A 17,583-nucleotide genomic window follows, 5' to 3' on the forward strand; every position below is an offset into this window, starting at 1 on the left:
TGTGAATGAAACTGGATGCCAGGACGCTCTTTGCCAAGATCATCAGAATCAGAAGTGAAGGAAAGTGAACGGAGTGAAAAACAGCGCTTTTGTTTTTGAGCAAGGGAGGAGAAATGAACCATGTTATAGAAACTATAACAAAATGAAATTGGATTTCTCAGTAAACGTCTCCACGTAAATCAGTCTAAACACCAAACGTGCCAGTATATGCTGGATAGGAAGTTTATACAACTGGCGAACAGGACACCATACAACACGACCCAGTCATTTATAAGTTTACTTTACTCATTATGTAACCACGTCTCCCCTGAACCACTCCTGATATTTCCAGCAGTAATTGCATCTGCGACAGCATTGCCAGTAATAATTTCGAATGTTTGCATATATCAGGGCAGCTTCCTTATTTAATCACAGCTGGCATGATTCACAATCGACTTACCTTGGGAGTTAAAAGGTGAGAATGTCATTTTCAAGCCAAGATTGAGTAGTAACAAGCATACCAGGCCGCGAAGCAGACAGCAACCCCCCCTACCCACCAACCAACTTTCAGTTCGACTGTTATTTCATATAAAAATATATGAAAGTTTTATGAATTTTGATGTAAATTGGACACAGCCTGCACCAAAGTCAACAATAATGATCCAAAACCATCAGTAGAGTTATTAAAATCCAGCCGATTTGTTACCTCACCAGACCTTAAATTTAGTCCATCCTAAACGAGCCACAAAACACCAGGAGATTTGATTCCCGGTGTTGCTGTGTTAACTCTTCTGAATTGGGTTGGCAGTAAGAGCATGGGAAATTGGTCCCAGTACCCCTGGGAATGGTGTTCTGATCATTAGCATCCAGCAATTCCTGCATGTGGTTGCATATCAGCTGAGGAAAGGATTGGAATCAATCGCGATGGCACAGTGGTTAGCACTGCTGCCTCACAGCTCCAGGGACCCGGGTTCGATTCCCGGCTTGGGTCATTGTCTGTGCAGAGTCTGCACGTTCTCCCCGTGTCTGCAGGGTTTCCTCCGGGTGCTCCGGTTTCCTCCCACAGTCTGAAAGATGTGCTGGTTAGGTGCATTGGCCGTGCAAAATTCTCCCTCAGTGTACCCGAACAGGCGTCGGAGTGTGGTGACTAGGAGATTTTCACAGTAACTTCATTGCAGTGTTAATGTAAGCCTACTTGTGACTAATAAATGAACTTTAGCTTTAATTGGGCAAGGTACAGGAGGTGAAGAACATCTGACTGACCGTAGTCCAGCGTGAGCTGGTGTTAGGAAATGAGTTCATAATGACGAATGAAGTTAGGTGTCTCAATATTCATTTAAACCACTTTGACGGCGGCTTTGAGAAAACTTTAGTGGGACTTTGACTTAATTGTCTCAGTTTTGATTGTTATCCACAGAAGACTAGAAAAACACGATTATGCAGCAAAATGTCACGCTCAGCTTTCAACTCCGTCTCCAGAGCAACTTACTCAGTAGAAAAAGAAACCTAGTGTCAACAATTCAGGGAATGTTTTTTGTGATAACCTTGGAATAAATAGGCCAAACGTCAGAGCAGAAAATGAAAAAGATTTAGTCTATTCTATTTCATACACGTTGAGGATAACAATGTCTAATTGATTTTTTTTTCAATGGCTCTGAAGTTCTCTTAGAACTACAGATACTGTCAGACCTGCTGAGATTTTCCAGCATTTTCTGTTTTTGTTTCCTTGGTGGCACAGTGGGTTAGCACTGCTGCCCCACAGCTCCAGGGACTCGGGTTCAATTCCGGCCTCGGGTGACTGTGTGTGGAGTTTGCACATTCTCTCCGTGTCTGCGTGGGTTTCCTCCGAATGCTCCGGTTTCCTCCCACAGTCCAAAGATGTGCAGGTTAGGTTGATTGGCCATGCTAAATTGACCCTAATGTCAGGGGGATTAGTAGGGTAAATACATAGGGTTATGGGGATAGGGTCTGGGGGAGGGAGGGAGGGGGGGGGGGTGATTATTGTCAGTGCTGGCTTGATGGGCCAAATTCTTTCTGGTTGTATCACAGCTTGGTATGGCTCCTGCTCTGCCCAAGACCGCAAGGAACTACAAAAAGTTGTGAATGTAGCCCAATCCATCACACAAACCAGCCTCCCATCCATTGACTCTGTCTACATTTCCCACTGCCTCGGCAAAGTAGCCAGCATAATTAAGGACCCCATGCACCCCGGACATTCTCTCTTCCACCTTCTTCCGTCGGGAAAAAGGTACAAAAGTCTGAGGTCACGTACCAACCAACTCAAGAACAGCTTCTTCCCTGCTGCCATCAGACTTTTGAATGGACCTACCTTGCATTAAGTTGATCTTTCTCTACGCCCGGGCTATGACTGTAACACTACATTCTGCACTCTCTCGTTTCCTTCTCTATGAACGGTATGCTTTGTCTGAACAGCACGCAAGAAACAATACTTTTCACTGTATGTTAATACATGTGACAATAATAAATCAAATCAAATGGCCTCCTTCTGCTCTATCGGGATTCTATGATCTCATCTTTGACTCTTTTTCCCACTTATCTTACATCTGTATCCACAAGTTTCTGATGCTTTGCCAATTGAAATGGTTTCTCTGTTTATCTTACCAATAGCCTTGGTGATTTTGTACAGCTTCATTAAATCATTCCTCAATATCTCGGATTGAAGGAGAAAAATCCTTTATCATCTAATTTTGTCACATAACTGAAGCGTCCAGACCTAGTACCATTCTAGTCAATCTCTGCCGCGCCCTCTCCAAGGTCTCAAAATCCTTCCAAAAGTGCAATGCTTGGTGTGTTTGTCTCTGGTATTTTTGTACGATAGGCCTTGATGACTAAAGGAAGAGCTCCCAGTTTCCAATCCAATTGGCTAATTAGGATTACTATTTCAAACTTATCCTTTTTTTTGGGTTATACATGGTCTTGTACGTCACTGCATATCAGAATATCAGAACAGGGACAGATAGATCCACTCCAAACACCTGCATATTAAAACTTGGTCATATTATCAAATTTGTTTTGTATTACATTTTATATACCTGATGATAAACAGCTTTCGTTTGAACCTTCAAACTGTTGGACTGTCATCTTCTTTGCCTTTTCTAGATCTACGTCTCAATATTCCGGGTACTTGCACAAGAGTCCGTGTGGCCATCTCCTGTGAAATCAGCAGCGTTAGTTGAAGCAGGGTATTTTGGCCAAAAAAGTCACGCATTCCACAGAGCTATGAACAGGTTAAAGCCAGTCCCTAAAGATGCTATTACACAGGATTATGACATCTTGTTAAATTATCCTCATGGAATTCTTGTCTGTTTTATATCTAAAAAAGGGACTTGTAGCTTACCCAAGCCCAGAAATGGATTCCAGGCCTTCAATGACTCCAGTCACTGTAAATTTCTGATACAATTTTACTTTGGCCTTGAACAATTAATTCTCATTGCACAATTATTCCCCCAGACATCAAATTATGTGAAAAGGTTACTCAGTGGAGACACACGTTTCAAATATTTGCTTCTTATATTAGAGATTTTGCAGGGAATCTTAAACTGGTACAACGTCATGGTAAATTACACATGATTTTGTAATCCTCACTCAACCAATTACATATTTATCTCAACTGATTCTTTTCTGCCTTAAACCTTACACCTTCGGTCATCTGCCCTTCTAGGTTACGTGACACAGTGGCAACATTTTGTTTGATAATGCTTCTGCAATGTTCCTTGGGTCATTATATTGTATTTGTGTAGTAAAATGCTGCAATACATACCTTTGTTGATGTACTGTGAAACTATTTATAGGAAAATCAGGAAAATAGTGCATTGATTGAAGCAAACCAGGAAACCATCAAAGAAATCAAAATTCAAGTGTATAGCTGATCCCACACCCGCAACAGCTGGTTAGGAATGGGTTAACTGCAACTTTCCACTTTCAACCTAATTTGTATGTTAATTGTTTAATAGTACTCACTGGGATTTATAAAGGGTTTACAGGTGGCACTGGGTGTGTATGTGGAGTTGTAAAAGAAAATAAAGTTTGTAAAAATTGTAAAATAAAAATTGAGTTTGTAAAAGACTTGCATCGTCTTTTATTACTGGACTGCAACTGAGAGGCTCAACACAGGTGACAGAATGAAATAGAAATCAGAAAGGTTACAGCACAGAAAGAGGCCACTTGGCCCACTGTGTCTGTGCTGGCCAAAAATAAAACCAGCCGCCCAGCTTATTCCTATATTCAGTCCGTAGACCTCAAGATTACTGCTCTTGAGGTGCATAAAGGTTTATAAAATGATGAAGGGGATAGATAGAGTGAACGTTCAAAGACTATTTCCTCGGGTGGATGGAGCTATTACAAGGGGGCATAACTATAGGGTTCATGGTGGGAGATATAGGAAGGATGTCCGAGGTAGGTTCTTTACGCAGAGAGTGGTTGGGGTGTGGAATGGACTGCCTGCAGTGATAGTGGAGTCAGACACTTTAGGAACATTTAAGCGGTTATTGGATAGGCACATGGAGCACACCAGGATGATAGGGAGTGGGATAGCTTGATCTTGGTTTCAGATAAAGCTCGGCACAACATCGTGGGCCGAAGGGCCTGTTCTGTGCTGTACTGTTCTATGTTCTATATCCATATACCCTTTCAATGTATTGAGTGTTCTGCCCCTAAGACTCTTTCAGGCAATGAATTTCAGACCATGATCATTCCCTCGGTGAATTTTGTTCCCTCATCTCTTGCCTAATCTAATCTTACTACCAATGCTTTTAAATCTATGCCCCCTAGCTACAGACCTCTCTGCTAATGTAAATGGGCCCTTCACATCCACTGTATCCAGGCCCCTCGCAATTTTGTACATGTTTCTATAACAGGAGGAACGGTTCCATACATTTTATTAAATCAGGTCTATTAGGCTCTTAGGGTTTATAGTAATTGAGAATTTGCATTGGAAAATAGGAGCAACAGATTTCAGGTTAAAAACGCAAGTTTTTCTCCGTTAAATCTTTCTTGGAATTTAGAATTGATAATTTCGCAATCTCTTTCTAAAAAAATGTTACACATTGTACAATCTCACTACCAACTAGGAAAACTAGAGGGTACAAATATTTCTTTTATCACTTTATTTAGACTCAAGGTACCAATAATCTGCCCTGGTACCAATTCAGTTCTGCTCTCCTACACGATATTCCTATTACTGGCTGTTCATTGCATTCTGTAAAGATATTATTAGCAAACTATAAAATCTCCTTTTTCAAAGTGCCACTAAAAGGTTTGCTGGTTGCCGTGGTACATCAGACTAGGTATGAAATGAATGCTGTGTCATCTTAAATACAGATTAAGCAAGCAAAATAGGGCAGTAATATTTGAGACCGAGTTACTGCAAACAGTGCATTTATATCTATACATGTTGCATTGCATTAATGCACCATTTATTGCACACACCTCTCCACTGGCACTGAGGAGTATCACCCGGATATCATCTCCTGTTCCCCAGGATTTCTGTCCCTTCCATACCAAGTCAACCGGAGCACGTTGGGAAGCATTAGCACCTGCAGCCCAGATCTAACAAAGAAAGGCAACAAATTAAACAATGTTACTTCAAGATCCGCACTGTTAAATTTGCACCGCTAACGAAGTGCACAATTCTAACAAACTTCAAAGCCATTGTATTTATCTGTCACAAGTAGGCTCACATTAACGCTGCAATGAAGTTACTGTGAAAATCCCCTGGTCGCCACACTCCGGCTCCTGTTCGGGTACACCGACGGAGAATTTAACATGGCCAGTGCACCTAACCAGCACGTCTTTCGGACTGTTAGAGGAAACCAGAGCACCCGGAGGAAACCCATGCAGACACAGGGAGAATGTGCAGACTCTGCCCAAGCCAGGAATTGAACCCGCGTCCCTGGCACTGTGAGGCAGCAGTGCTAACCACTGTGCCACCGTGTAAAGTACATTCGAATCCCCATCCAACAAGTCAAGAAGTTCACAAGGTGAGCGTAGGTGGTCTGCACTCACACTGCACTTCTACCTATACACAAGTTAAAAGTGTCCATTTACATGAGGTGGCTTAAAAGCAGGTTAACTTGAAAATTCATCAGCTTAGTGCATTCAGACAGATCCTACAGGTTAAACCAACCACTCCAGCGATAATGGAAATTGAATGTTATGTTAAACTCATTGATCTCTCATGGTACAGATTCTTGAAATTGCAAGTCTTCTTTTTTCCTTTTATCCACTTGTTCTAGTACTCATTCACACTATCCCCTCCTAGCCCAATCACAGCTTTCCCTATGACTGTTACAATGCAGTCTCTTCTACTGACTCTGTCTCACACTTGGATTGAGAGCAGCAAACATTGTAATATAATTGAAGATAAAATTAATTAACTTTAGACCGGCAAGTGTAGTCAGAGAATGGGTAGAACCATTATTCCCACAAAGTACAAGCTCTTCAGAGAGTGTGACCATGGTTTTGGGAAAAGGTAATGGATATCTAATTAACCCAAGAGCATTCATGGAACTCCGAGTAGGATCAATTGTTGGTATATGGCAATGATATTGGATATGGCTTCATACAGTGATCAATAGGTGACATTACAGCATATGGACCCACATTGCATGAACACAAAGAGGATACAAGGTGAAGAGTATAAGAGGGACACTAGTAGCAAGTAAAAAGTAATACCTAGGGAGAGAGTCATTATCAATTACCTAGATTTAGGATTTGCCAGTGGACTAGTAATCCAGAGACCCAGGGTAGTGTTCTGGGGACCTGGGTTCAAATCCTGACACAGCAGATGGTTAAATTTGAACTCAATAGAAATCGGGAATGAAAAGTCTAATGATGGCCATGAAACCATCGTCAATTATCACTAATGCGAGGTTCACTAATGTATAGGGAAGGAAATCTGCCATCTTTACCTGGTCTGGCCTACATGTGACTTCAGATCCACAGCAAACCCCCTCTGAAATGGCTGAGCAAGCTATTCGGTTCAAGGGAAATTAGGAATAGACAACAAATGCTAGTCCAGCCAGTGACACCCAAATCCTGTGAATGAATTTAAAAAAACCCTACAGAAGTAAGTTGATGGATAGGCACATTAAAATTTCTTGGTATATATTGGGAAGCCTGGCAGAAAGACAGTAATCAAAGTAGTACAGAGCTTGTGAGCCCTTCCTGTTTGAATGGAAATAGTAGTCAGCTTTATTTGCACACTTGTGGAACCAACCATGATGCAGCAGCACCAGCAGAAACCACAAAAAGTCTGAACATTGCCTGGAAGCTCATGTGAGCTCAGATGGATGGTATTGCGCCTGTAGATCAATGTGCAAATGGTCATCAGAGCACTCCAGCAATCCGTCTTTCAACAGATTACTTGGATCGTTGAGGTCTTGGGGAAATGGCAGTGACTCTACGGAGAATGAATCAAAGGTCCGCTCTGAGGAAGAATGCGTTCACACTCTCACTCCCTCAGTGCCTTACTGTTGCCTGTCAGCCAGCCCAGATTGGGCATGGAAGGACCACACCGAGGTGTCCAGGGTTTTTCTCCAAGGCCATTTGCAACCTCCTTCACTGAAAGTCAGTCTTTTATTAGCCATGCTGCAGCAACTGGGGTATAAATGTAACAGTGTTAGGATAGGAAAAGGCTGACACCAAGGGAATCACAGTAAGAAGTTTAACAACACCAGGTTAAAGTCCAACAGGTTTATTTGGTAGCAAAAGGGAATCAGACAGTAATTAGTTGACTCATTCCTGAAACACAGCATGATTTCATTTATAAATGTGATTCAAAATCTCGGTCTGGTAGAGACATTTAGTTTTGCATTGTGCTGATGGTGTGATGGTCATTGATGTAGGAATTTGGAGTTGTGGGACTTCCAGTGAATGAGGATTGTTGTTCCTGATATTGCACTCAGATGGACAGCCCGGGCAGAGAGGCACGATCTATGTTCCCCCCTCCCTTCCTCTTGCTCCCTCTTCCAGCAGTTTGCCCTACTCTGCACATCCTCTGCTTCATTCTAGTGCACTCGTCTACAATGCACCCGTATCTGGGAGTAATTGGCTTGTGCAGTAGCTTTGAAGTCAGAATTAAATTCCTGCAGCACCTGCCACACCACTTCCTCCAGATTTCAGCAACTTAAAAAACAGAAAACACCACTTTTAGAATGGTAACAACTAGCAAAAGAAAATCAACCAAGTAGTTGATGATCCCTTTAAATAGATGAAGTCCCATTGTGACAATACTGTGCCTTTAAAAAAATGTATTCATATCATGCTTCTTGTGGGGGGTAGGTTTAAAATTCAGCTCTGTTTACACAATGCCGATTTGTCTGCACCAGGCAGCTCACGGGTTGAGAATGCAGGCTTATAATTGATCTTAGTTAATGGGGTTTTTGTTTTAATCTGAGTCAATGCATTTTTGTTTTTTCCTGCCTGGGGTTTCAAAGTAGGGTTCAGTTAGGTTGCTTGACAAGAGACAGATGTGCTGATGGCTTACAGGGTAAAGGAGGCAGTTTCTTCTTGGTTCTGAAAGAATCAAGTGGTCTCTCTCTCTCTGGAGGCTACTGTTTTGGAGCCGTCAGAAGACAGGTGTCTCTCTCTCTCTGGGGGTGGGGGAAGAAAACGTAAACCTGTTTTGTTTGCTAACCGATTTTGAAGAGGAATTTAAGTCTCTATGGGGAATATTGTTTAAATTGGAACTAATAGAGATAGATTAGCAGTTTAAAAAAATGTATCTTGTCTTGTTTAAGTATTTCAATTGATAAAAGTTAAGCTTAGATTTCACAGAATCCCGAGTGCAGAAATAGGTCATTCGGCCCATCGAGTCTGCACTGACAACAATCCCATCCAGGCCCCATACCTGTAACCCCACATAATTACCCCACTAACCCCTCTAACCTACGCATCCCGGGACACTAAGGAGCAATTTAGCATGACCAATGTGCCTAACTTGCAGATCTTTGAACTGTGGGAGGAAACCAGGGCACACGGAGGAAACCCCCACACAGACACAGGGAGAACATGCAAACTCCACACAGACAGTGACCCAAGCCAGGAATCAAACCCAGATCCCTGGCACTGTGAGGCAACAGTGCCAACCACTCTGCCACTGCGCTGCCCCTAATTCATTCATTATAATTAAACTCTATTGTTAAAAAAGTTGATTCGATAAAGCTTCCTAGTGTGTCAATAGAATCATACCTGGAGGGAAACACCTTATCTTCAACTAATGCCAAGATAAATAAAAAAGTTTGGGATAAAGTCAGGCTTCATAACATACCTTGGGGTTTCTGCTCAGGTAGCCTAACACCACCCTGCTGCTGAACATTTGGCATGTAAAAAATCAGTATTTAATCAAAAGTACATGAAAGGGAAAGGAATGGGTCAAAGGGCCTCTTTCCTGTGTTGTAAAACTCTGAGTCAGCATGCTTCACATCTTACAGACCTTTCCCGGATCAACAAACGTATTTTCATGACAGATCTCTCTTTTTTAAACAGATTTCCTGGGTGGGTATTCACTGCAGAAGCACCAATGCCTGCACACATGCTACTTTGGAGCTTTAAGGACACTTGCAGCACCCAAAAGAATGGGTGCTAACAAGTCCAATCTCTTACCATTGCCATTTGATTTTTGTAAAAGGTAATAACTTTTGATGAAATTCCCACATGTTACAACCTTTTTTTCCAGGCTACAACTACAAACCCCTTCCTCGTGTTAGACAACTGCTGGGAAAAAAAAAAGGCGAGGGAAAAAGACTGTAAGGAAATGATTACAAGATTAATTCATCTAAATTCAGTTGATGGTTGGAAACTCGGGGAAATTCATCAGTTACCCTGATACTGACATTACTCACAGCATTCTCGGAGCATGGAGTTTCCACGCAACTGAACAAGTGATTGTTCTCACGTTTCCAGTAAAGTACATTGCATACTGCTAAAAACTGTAGTGGACTTGGTATTGAAAGCATTACAGCTCTCGGTGAATGCTTACTTTTGCTGTTTGGCCAGCTTTAATTGTAAAACGTGCAGGAAACTTGTATGTAATCCGGGTCAGATCGTCAAATTGTCTCTCTATGGTCCATCCATTTAATGACTGGTCCTACAAGGATATTACAAAATTTGAAAGTTTAATGTTTATTAAAACAATAACAATTTCATAGAATTCTTCCAGTGTAGGAGGAGGCCATTCAGCCCATCGAGACTGCACCAACTCTCCAACAGAGCATCTTACCCAGGTCCTGTCCCCATAACCCGACATATTTACCCCGCTAATTCCTCCAGCCTTGGGACACTAATTTCTGCGCAAGACTAATTTTTCACACAGTTCTCAGAGAAAAATATAAAGCACCTTTCATTAAAACTTGTAATTTGTTCTAATTTAAAAAAAAAATTAACTCACTTATGGCAGGCATGTTACCTTCGTTACATGTAATGTGTAACTGTTACATTACAATACTGTTACATTACAGTACTCAATACAATATGTTCTGCCATTGTACTAGACAGCAGTGTCCAAGAGACAAGTCATTGGCAAAAGCTCATTTCACCCCAATCCTAGTTCTGTTCCTTGTGCATAAAGACCAACTTGATCTAAACGTCCTGGCCCACCCTAAAGGCCAATGAAGCAGCAGCTTTTTTTTTTGCTGTAAACAGGAATCTACTGAGGATTTAAGCAAATTACTGCGGATGCTGGAATCTGAAACCAAAAGAGAAAATGCTGGAAAATCTCAGCAGGTCTGGCAGCATCTGAGAGAGAAAAGAGCTGACGTTTCGAGTCCAGTCGACCCTTTGTAAGGTTGCTTTGACAAAGGGCCGTCTGGACTTGAAATGTCAGCTCTTTCCCTCCTTACAGATGTTGCCAGACCTGCTGAGATTTTCCAGCATTTTCTCTTTTAGTCTACGGAGGATTTGTACATATTGAGTCCCAGTTAGTCATAGAATCCATGCAGTGCAGAATAGGCCATTCAGCCTATCAAGTCTGCACCAACAACAATCCCACCCAGGCCCTATCCCCGCAACCCCACGTATGCGCCAATTTAGCGTGGTCAATCCACCTAACCTGCACGTTTTTGGACTGTGGAAGGAAACTGGAGCACCCGGAGGAAAGCCAGGCAGACTCGGGGAGAACGTACAGACTCCACACAGACAGTCACCCGGGGCCAGAATTGAACCCGAGTCCCTGGCACTGTGAGCCAGCTGTGCTAACCACAGTGCCACCCTACACCGTGCTGGACGAGAAATCAGTTTTTCCAACACGCTTACTATTTCATCTTGAAGGAATAAATAAACAATAAAGCAGTCATTCTACTGCACACGTCAACAACATCAGACGATGACGCCAATTAATTTGGTGGAAGGATAAGATGATACGCACCATTCAAAGATCTTATACTTGAAGCACTGATTTAATTAACAAATCACCAATGGCTACATACAATTGCATTTTAGATGTGCCTAAACAAAAGGCATCAAACTCTAGATGGGCCTTTACCTTATCAGAAATATTCTTCACTTTGACAAATTTTCCTTCATCATCAATTTCTTCCAAGGTAATTTTTCCGATAGTAAACTCATGTTCATGCATTTCATAATTGCTGCTGGCAATTTTGACTTCATATAGCTTCCGCTTCGTTCCTCGGATCGAACTGATGCGACTCGAGATGCGTGGCACATTGCATGAAGACGGACTGGGAGTCAAGTCAAGTCTGTAATATTGGACAGTGTGGAAGGTGTTAATAAGTAGTTGATTCCACGTAGAAATTTACCAATTTCATTTTCTCACATCTCCACTGTGTAAACACAGAAGCGCTCAATAAAAACAAACCACATTACAGTGTGAATAACCTTTCCCTGCACCTCCGACACAGTGAGGTTGCACACCCATTCCTTAACAGCAGAGGAATTTTTACACTTTTCATTTTCCTGTTTTAAAGGAAATTTTGATCCAGTCTAAGAATATGCTGGCTCCCCCCCCACTGGAGTTACATACTCGATCCCACTTCTCTCCACTTTCCACACATCTTTTCATAGTTATCAGTGATTTCCTTATTCCCACTTAAATGCTATCATTGACTCAAAGATGTGAGGGTTCGGTGGACTGGCCACGCTAAATTGTGCCTTAGCGTCAGGGGGATTAGCAGGGTAAATACGTGAAGTTACGGAGGTATGTTTATTCATTAGTGTCACAAGTAGGCTGACATTAACACTGCAACGAAGTTACTGTGAAAATCTCCTAGTCGCCACACTCCGGCGCCTGTTCGGGTACACTGAGGGAGAATTTAGCATGGCCAATGCACCTAACCTGCACATCTTTCGGACTGTGGGAGGAAACCAGAGCACCCGGAGGAAACCCACGCAGACATGGAGAGAATGTGCAAACTCCACACAGACAGTGACCCAAGCCGGGAATCGAACCCGGGTCCCTGGCGCTGTGAGGCAGCAGTGCTAACCATTGTGCCACCGTGCCACCCACAAACTGTTCATAATCTCACTTAGTGATTACTACATGGATGAGTGAAAAAGTGAGGCAGAGTACTGATGAGAGTACAGTAGTCCATGATTTGAGGGTGAGGATGTATTGACTTACACACCAAGTATATTGTGGGTAACATGGTTGCACAGTGGTTAGCACTGCTGCCTCACAGCGTCAGGGAGCCGAATTCAATTCCGGCCTCGGGTCATTTTGTGTGTGGAGTTTGCACGTTCTCCCCGTGTCTGCGTGGATTTCCTCCAGGTGCTCCGGTTTCCTCCCACAGTTCAAAGATGTGTGGGTTATGTTGATTGGCCATACAAAATTGCCCTTTAGTGTCAAGGGGACTAGTAGGGTAAATATGTGGGGTTACAGGATAGGGTGGAGGTTGTTGTCGGTGCAGGCTCGATGAGCTGAATGGCCTCCTTCTGCACTGTAGGGATTCTATGAAAACCTGATTATTGGGCTGGAAAAACTGGATCATTTTATATGCTGAGTTGACTTATACATCACAACTGATTTGATTTATTATTGTCACATGTGTTAACATACTGTGAAAAATATTGTTTCTTGTGCGCTATACAGACAAAGCATACTGTTCATAGAGAAGGAAACGAGAGATTGCAGAATGTAGTATTACAGTCATAGATAGTGTGTAGAGAACGATCAACTTAATGCAAGATAAGTTCATTCAAAAGTCTGACAGCAGTAGGGAAGAAGTTTTTGAGTCGGTTGGTGTGTGACCTCAGACTTTTGTATTTTTTTCCTGACGGAAGGTGGTGGAAGAGAGAATGTCTGGGGTGTGTGCGGTCCTTAATTATGCTGGCTGCTTTTCCGAGGCAGCAGGAAGTGTAGACAGAGTCAATGGATGGGAGGCTGGTTTATAGTGAACAAAGCAATTTAAGGTGAACAAAGCAGAAATTGCAAAGAACTCGCCTTTGTTCCTCTCCTTCCAGCATCTTCCGGTAAGCAGCTATCTCCATGTCCAATGCCAGCTTCACGCCAAGTAGTTCATCATGCTCTTCCAGCTGGGTCTGCATCTTCTCACGAATTTGAGCGATTTCGTCATCCTTGTCCATCATCCGCTGTTGGTTCTTTGCCTTTTCACGATCTGACGTCGCCTCTAGATCCTGAACTTTTGTTTGCAGAGCAGAAATCTGAGCAAATAAAAGAAAGAAGGAAAAGGAAGAATAACAAAGAGAACAAAAACAACAGGGAAAACTCCTCGGAAACAAAGCTTCCCTCTTGTGGTCATATTCAACCCCTGACTGAATCTTTTTGAGAAATGCATCTGTAGAAGCAAAAACTATTCCAACTAGGTTTTTTTTATTTTTAGATCAATTTGGGAAACTATCTTGGGAAAGTGCAGCAGTGTTAGGCAATAATAAAGTGCTTTCATAAATGTAAAAGAATCCCATATAGCTTCTGAATTTGGTCAATGAGGAAGATTATCCCAAACACATACATTTCTAACTTCTACTTATTACACAGAGGATTTAAAATCCAATCATACATTCACTCCATCCCCTTTGACAATCAGAAACTGGATGCAATTTTATTTTCCCACTAGTGTCAAGTCAGAGACACATTAACAGAGGATGTGGCTTAAACCAGACCTTAAACACCAACATTAGAGACACCCCATCAACGAAAGAGTGTAAAGAGCTAGTTCTCCTATAGTTACTGGTTATTCATTCAACTCTGGCTGTTATTCCTTACTTAATGAGTTGAAGAATTAGCTCTCTGCTGTTGATAAACTCAATGAACTCCCTCTTAGTGCAAACCCAGCACAAGATCAACCTGATATGTTTTTCATTGGTGAGACAAGGGCGTCACTGGCTGGCCAGCATTCATTGCTCACCCACAGTTGCCCGAGGGCAATGGTTTCATGATCATTAGAGACTTTCCAGATTTTTATTGAGTTAAAATTTTACCATCTGCTGTGGCGGGATTCGAACCCAGGTCCCCAGAAAATTACGCTGGGTCTCTGGATTACTAGTCCAGGTGACAGTACCACTATGCCACTGCCTCCCCTATGAGGCACAATGACATCTCCCACGCTACCAGTGATCACTAACCAGTTCCGCATCACACATCCAAAGCACTGATAAATCAGATAGCAAGATTGGCCAGATTCAACTCAGAAATCTGAGAGAGACAAAAAGCACGCAACAAGTGGCAGACTGAGATGATGCATTAAAAAATTGCTTCAATTTGTTAGTTCTTGTAGCCCCCTTGAAAACTTCTTATGGACCAATAGATAGCTGCCACCCTCAGTTGAGAATTCCTATATCAATCCAATTTATTGCAGTACATTCAAAACTCAAGTATACCTGGTAATCAAAATGTTAATTCACAGAATCTCTACAGTGCAGAAGGAGGCCATTCAGCCCAATGAGTCTGCACAAACTGTCCAATATAGCATCTTAGCCAGGCCCTATCCCCATAACCCCATGTATTTATCCCCACTAATCCCCCTAACCTACATGTCTTGGGACACTATGGGGCAACACTGCGGGACAATTTAACATGGCCAATCCACCTCACCAGCACATCTTTGGACTGTGGGAGGAAACCGGAGCATCCGGAGGAAACCCATGCAGACACGGGGAGAATGTGCAAACTCCACAGAGACACCCAAGACAGGAATCGAACCTGGGTCCTTGCCGCTGCGAGAGTGCAGTGCTAACCACCATGCCACCCAATTAATATCCAAAGAGAGTTCGTCCTCTCCTCAGAATAAGTAACTAGACAATATAGATTTAAGATAAGTGGCAAAAGAATCAAGGGCAAGCAAAGAAATGAAATTTAAGCAACAGACAATGAACTGGAAAACAGGCCCTAAAGGGTCGTAAAAGCAAGTTAAATAGTAACTGTCAAATTAAATATATAAAAAGTGACACTTCCAGGGACCTGGGGAAGAGCCGGAACATAGGAATAGGATTAGACCATTCAGCCCATCTCTCACTTAATGAGATCATGGCTGATTTGTGGCGTAGCTCCAAATATCTGCCTCTGGCCCATATCCCTTAATACCTTTGCTTACCAAAAATGTATCTATTGCAGATTTAAAATTAGCAACTGATCTAGCATCCACTGCCGTTTGTGGAAAGGAGTTCCAAACCTCTGACACCCTGTGCAGGTAGAAATGCTTCCTAACACCTCTCCTGAACGACTGGCCCTAATTTTTCGACAATGTCCCCTAGTTCTGGAATTGCTAACTCTTCCCAAAGAGCTGATACAAGCACAATGGGCCAAATAGCTTCCTTCTGTACTACATGATTATTCTATCGTCATAAGTTTCCACCCCACAAGTTCTGGTTGCTTGCTCATTTTGAACACGTGGAGGTTTTACCTGATTGCGACATTGATGAAGCTGCGGTGATAGGGTCTCCATCCTTATTCTTGCCGCCGTCGCGTCTTCCTTTGCGGCTTCAGCCAAGTCGTTGCTCCTTGCAGCAGACAGTCGGGAACTCTCCAGCTGTTGTACAGAGAGAGAGAGATGAGTGAGAGAGTGAGAGTGAGGGGGGAGAAAATGAATTGCTGGTTCTGAATTGTGCATGATGTTCTGACAATATACATTACAACAGTGCTACACTTCAAACATGTCCAATGTGCAACAACTGAGGACACGAAGGACGCGATATGTTGCATGTTTTTTTCAAATAGTGGAACACCTCTGTGTGGTGAACCATCGTTGGTTCCCACCAGGTAGTGCTGAGCCAGGGTCTGGCCAGTACTATGAGTCTGTATATATGTTACTGTTGGGGTTAGGGTTGGGCTGTTCTACATGTTACTGTTGGGGTTAGGGTTGGGCTGTTCTACCTGTAATATAGTTCTTATGGTACATCCCAGTCGGGCTCCGCCTCCTGGGAGAGGTATAAAGGTCACTGCTCTGTCTGGGACCCTTTAGTCTGGGATCATGTATTATATATGGTAGCTCTATTGTTGTAGTCAATAAAAGCCTTTATTTCCTCAAGTACCTCTAGCCTCGTGAGTTATATCGTGCATCACTCTGCTTTAGCTTATAAGCTGTGGCTCAGTTGGTTGTACTCTCAGAGTCTCAAGTCTGTGTGTTCAAGTTTCATTCCAAGACTCCAGCACAAAAATCAGGGCTTACATTCCAGTGCAGCACTGAGGGAATGCTGCCCTGCCAGAGGGGCTGTTTTTCAGTTGCGACATTAAGTCAAGGCCCAACTTATTCTCTCAGTTGACAGAAAAGATGTTAAGGTGCTATCGTTATGAGCCTAATTGATTTAATACTGGACAGATCCCAGAACGAAACCTGGCCTGATCGATCCTAACTTTTTGTTTTTGAAACCATAAAGGAAAGTTACTGAACAAGTTCACAAGAGTCTGCTGATGAACTTATAACATAGAGAATAAAAGATTTATTCAGGAAATTGAATATTACACCAGACAGAATGGTTGGAAAGATCTCAACAAGATCGTAGAATCATAGAGTCCCTACAGTGCAGAAGATGGCCATTCGGCCCATCGAGTCTGCACCGACCACAATCCCACTCAGGCACAATTCCCGTAACCTCACATATTTACCCTGCTAATCCCCTGACATTGGGGTCAATTTAGCATGGCCAATCGTCCTAACCTGCACATCTTTGGAGTGTGGGAGGAAACCGGAGCACCCGGAGGAAACCCACGCAGACACGGGGAGAAAGTGCAAATGTCACTCAGATAGTGACCCGAGGCCATAATTGAACACGAGTCCCTCGCGCTGTAAGGCAGCAGTGCTAACGACTGTGCCATCATGCCACCCCAAAGATGATGATTCAATTTTCCAATATCCCTGTACTCAACAATAGCTGAAATTCTACGGCTGTTCACACCGACAGATTCTCGGGCACAACCAGAGAATCTCAACACCAGCAAACAACGCTCCACCTCCCGCTGGCGGGAAACACGCTACTAGGAGGCCGGAGAACCTCACCCGACATCTTTACAGACACAGAAACCAGTGAAGAGCTACCAACGTCTTGACACAAATACTCCTTGCTTGGGACTGGCACACATGCAAATGGCTCTCTTCTGGCGAGTTCCTGAGCTTACACACACCCAATTCGCATCTCTCCCCAAGTGACACCCAAAATCAACTGCAGTTTAAACTC

At 42.9% G+C, this 17,583-nt stretch overlaps 1 protein-coding gene across 1 annotated transcript in view; it reads right to left on the reverse strand.

The window, feature by feature from the left end:
• The window catches only part of LOC144511304 (lamin-B3-like), a 76,836-nt gene that overhangs the window by 10,510 nt on the left and 48,743 nt on the right, over positions 1 to 17,583 (reverse strand). Inside the window, exons 5-10 of the mRNA XM_078241544.1 lie at positions 15,813 to 15,938; positions 13,394 to 13,614; positions 11,480 to 11,693; positions 9,980 to 10,087; positions 5,428 to 5,547; positions 3,033 to 3,151 (exon numbers count right to left, since the gene is read on the reverse strand). Of these exons, the coding sequence (XP_078097670.1) occupies positions 3,062 to 3,151; positions 5,428 to 5,547; positions 9,980 to 10,087; positions 11,480 to 11,693; positions 13,394 to 13,614; positions 15,813 to 15,938 (879 nt within the window). The 3' untranslated portion in view covers positions 3,033 to 3,061. The remainder of the gene's footprint in view (positions 1 to 3,032; positions 3,152 to 5,427; positions 5,548 to 9,979; positions 10,088 to 11,479; positions 11,694 to 13,393; positions 13,615 to 15,812; positions 15,939 to 17,583) is intronic.

This window comes from Mustelus asterias, chromosome 24 (genome assembly GCF_964213995.1).
Source record: "Mustelus asterias chromosome 24, sMusAst1.hap1.1, whole genome shotgun sequence".
Taxonomy (NCBI): Eukaryota; Metazoa; Chordata; class Chondrichthyes; order Carcharhiniformes; family Triakidae; genus Mustelus; species Mustelus asterias.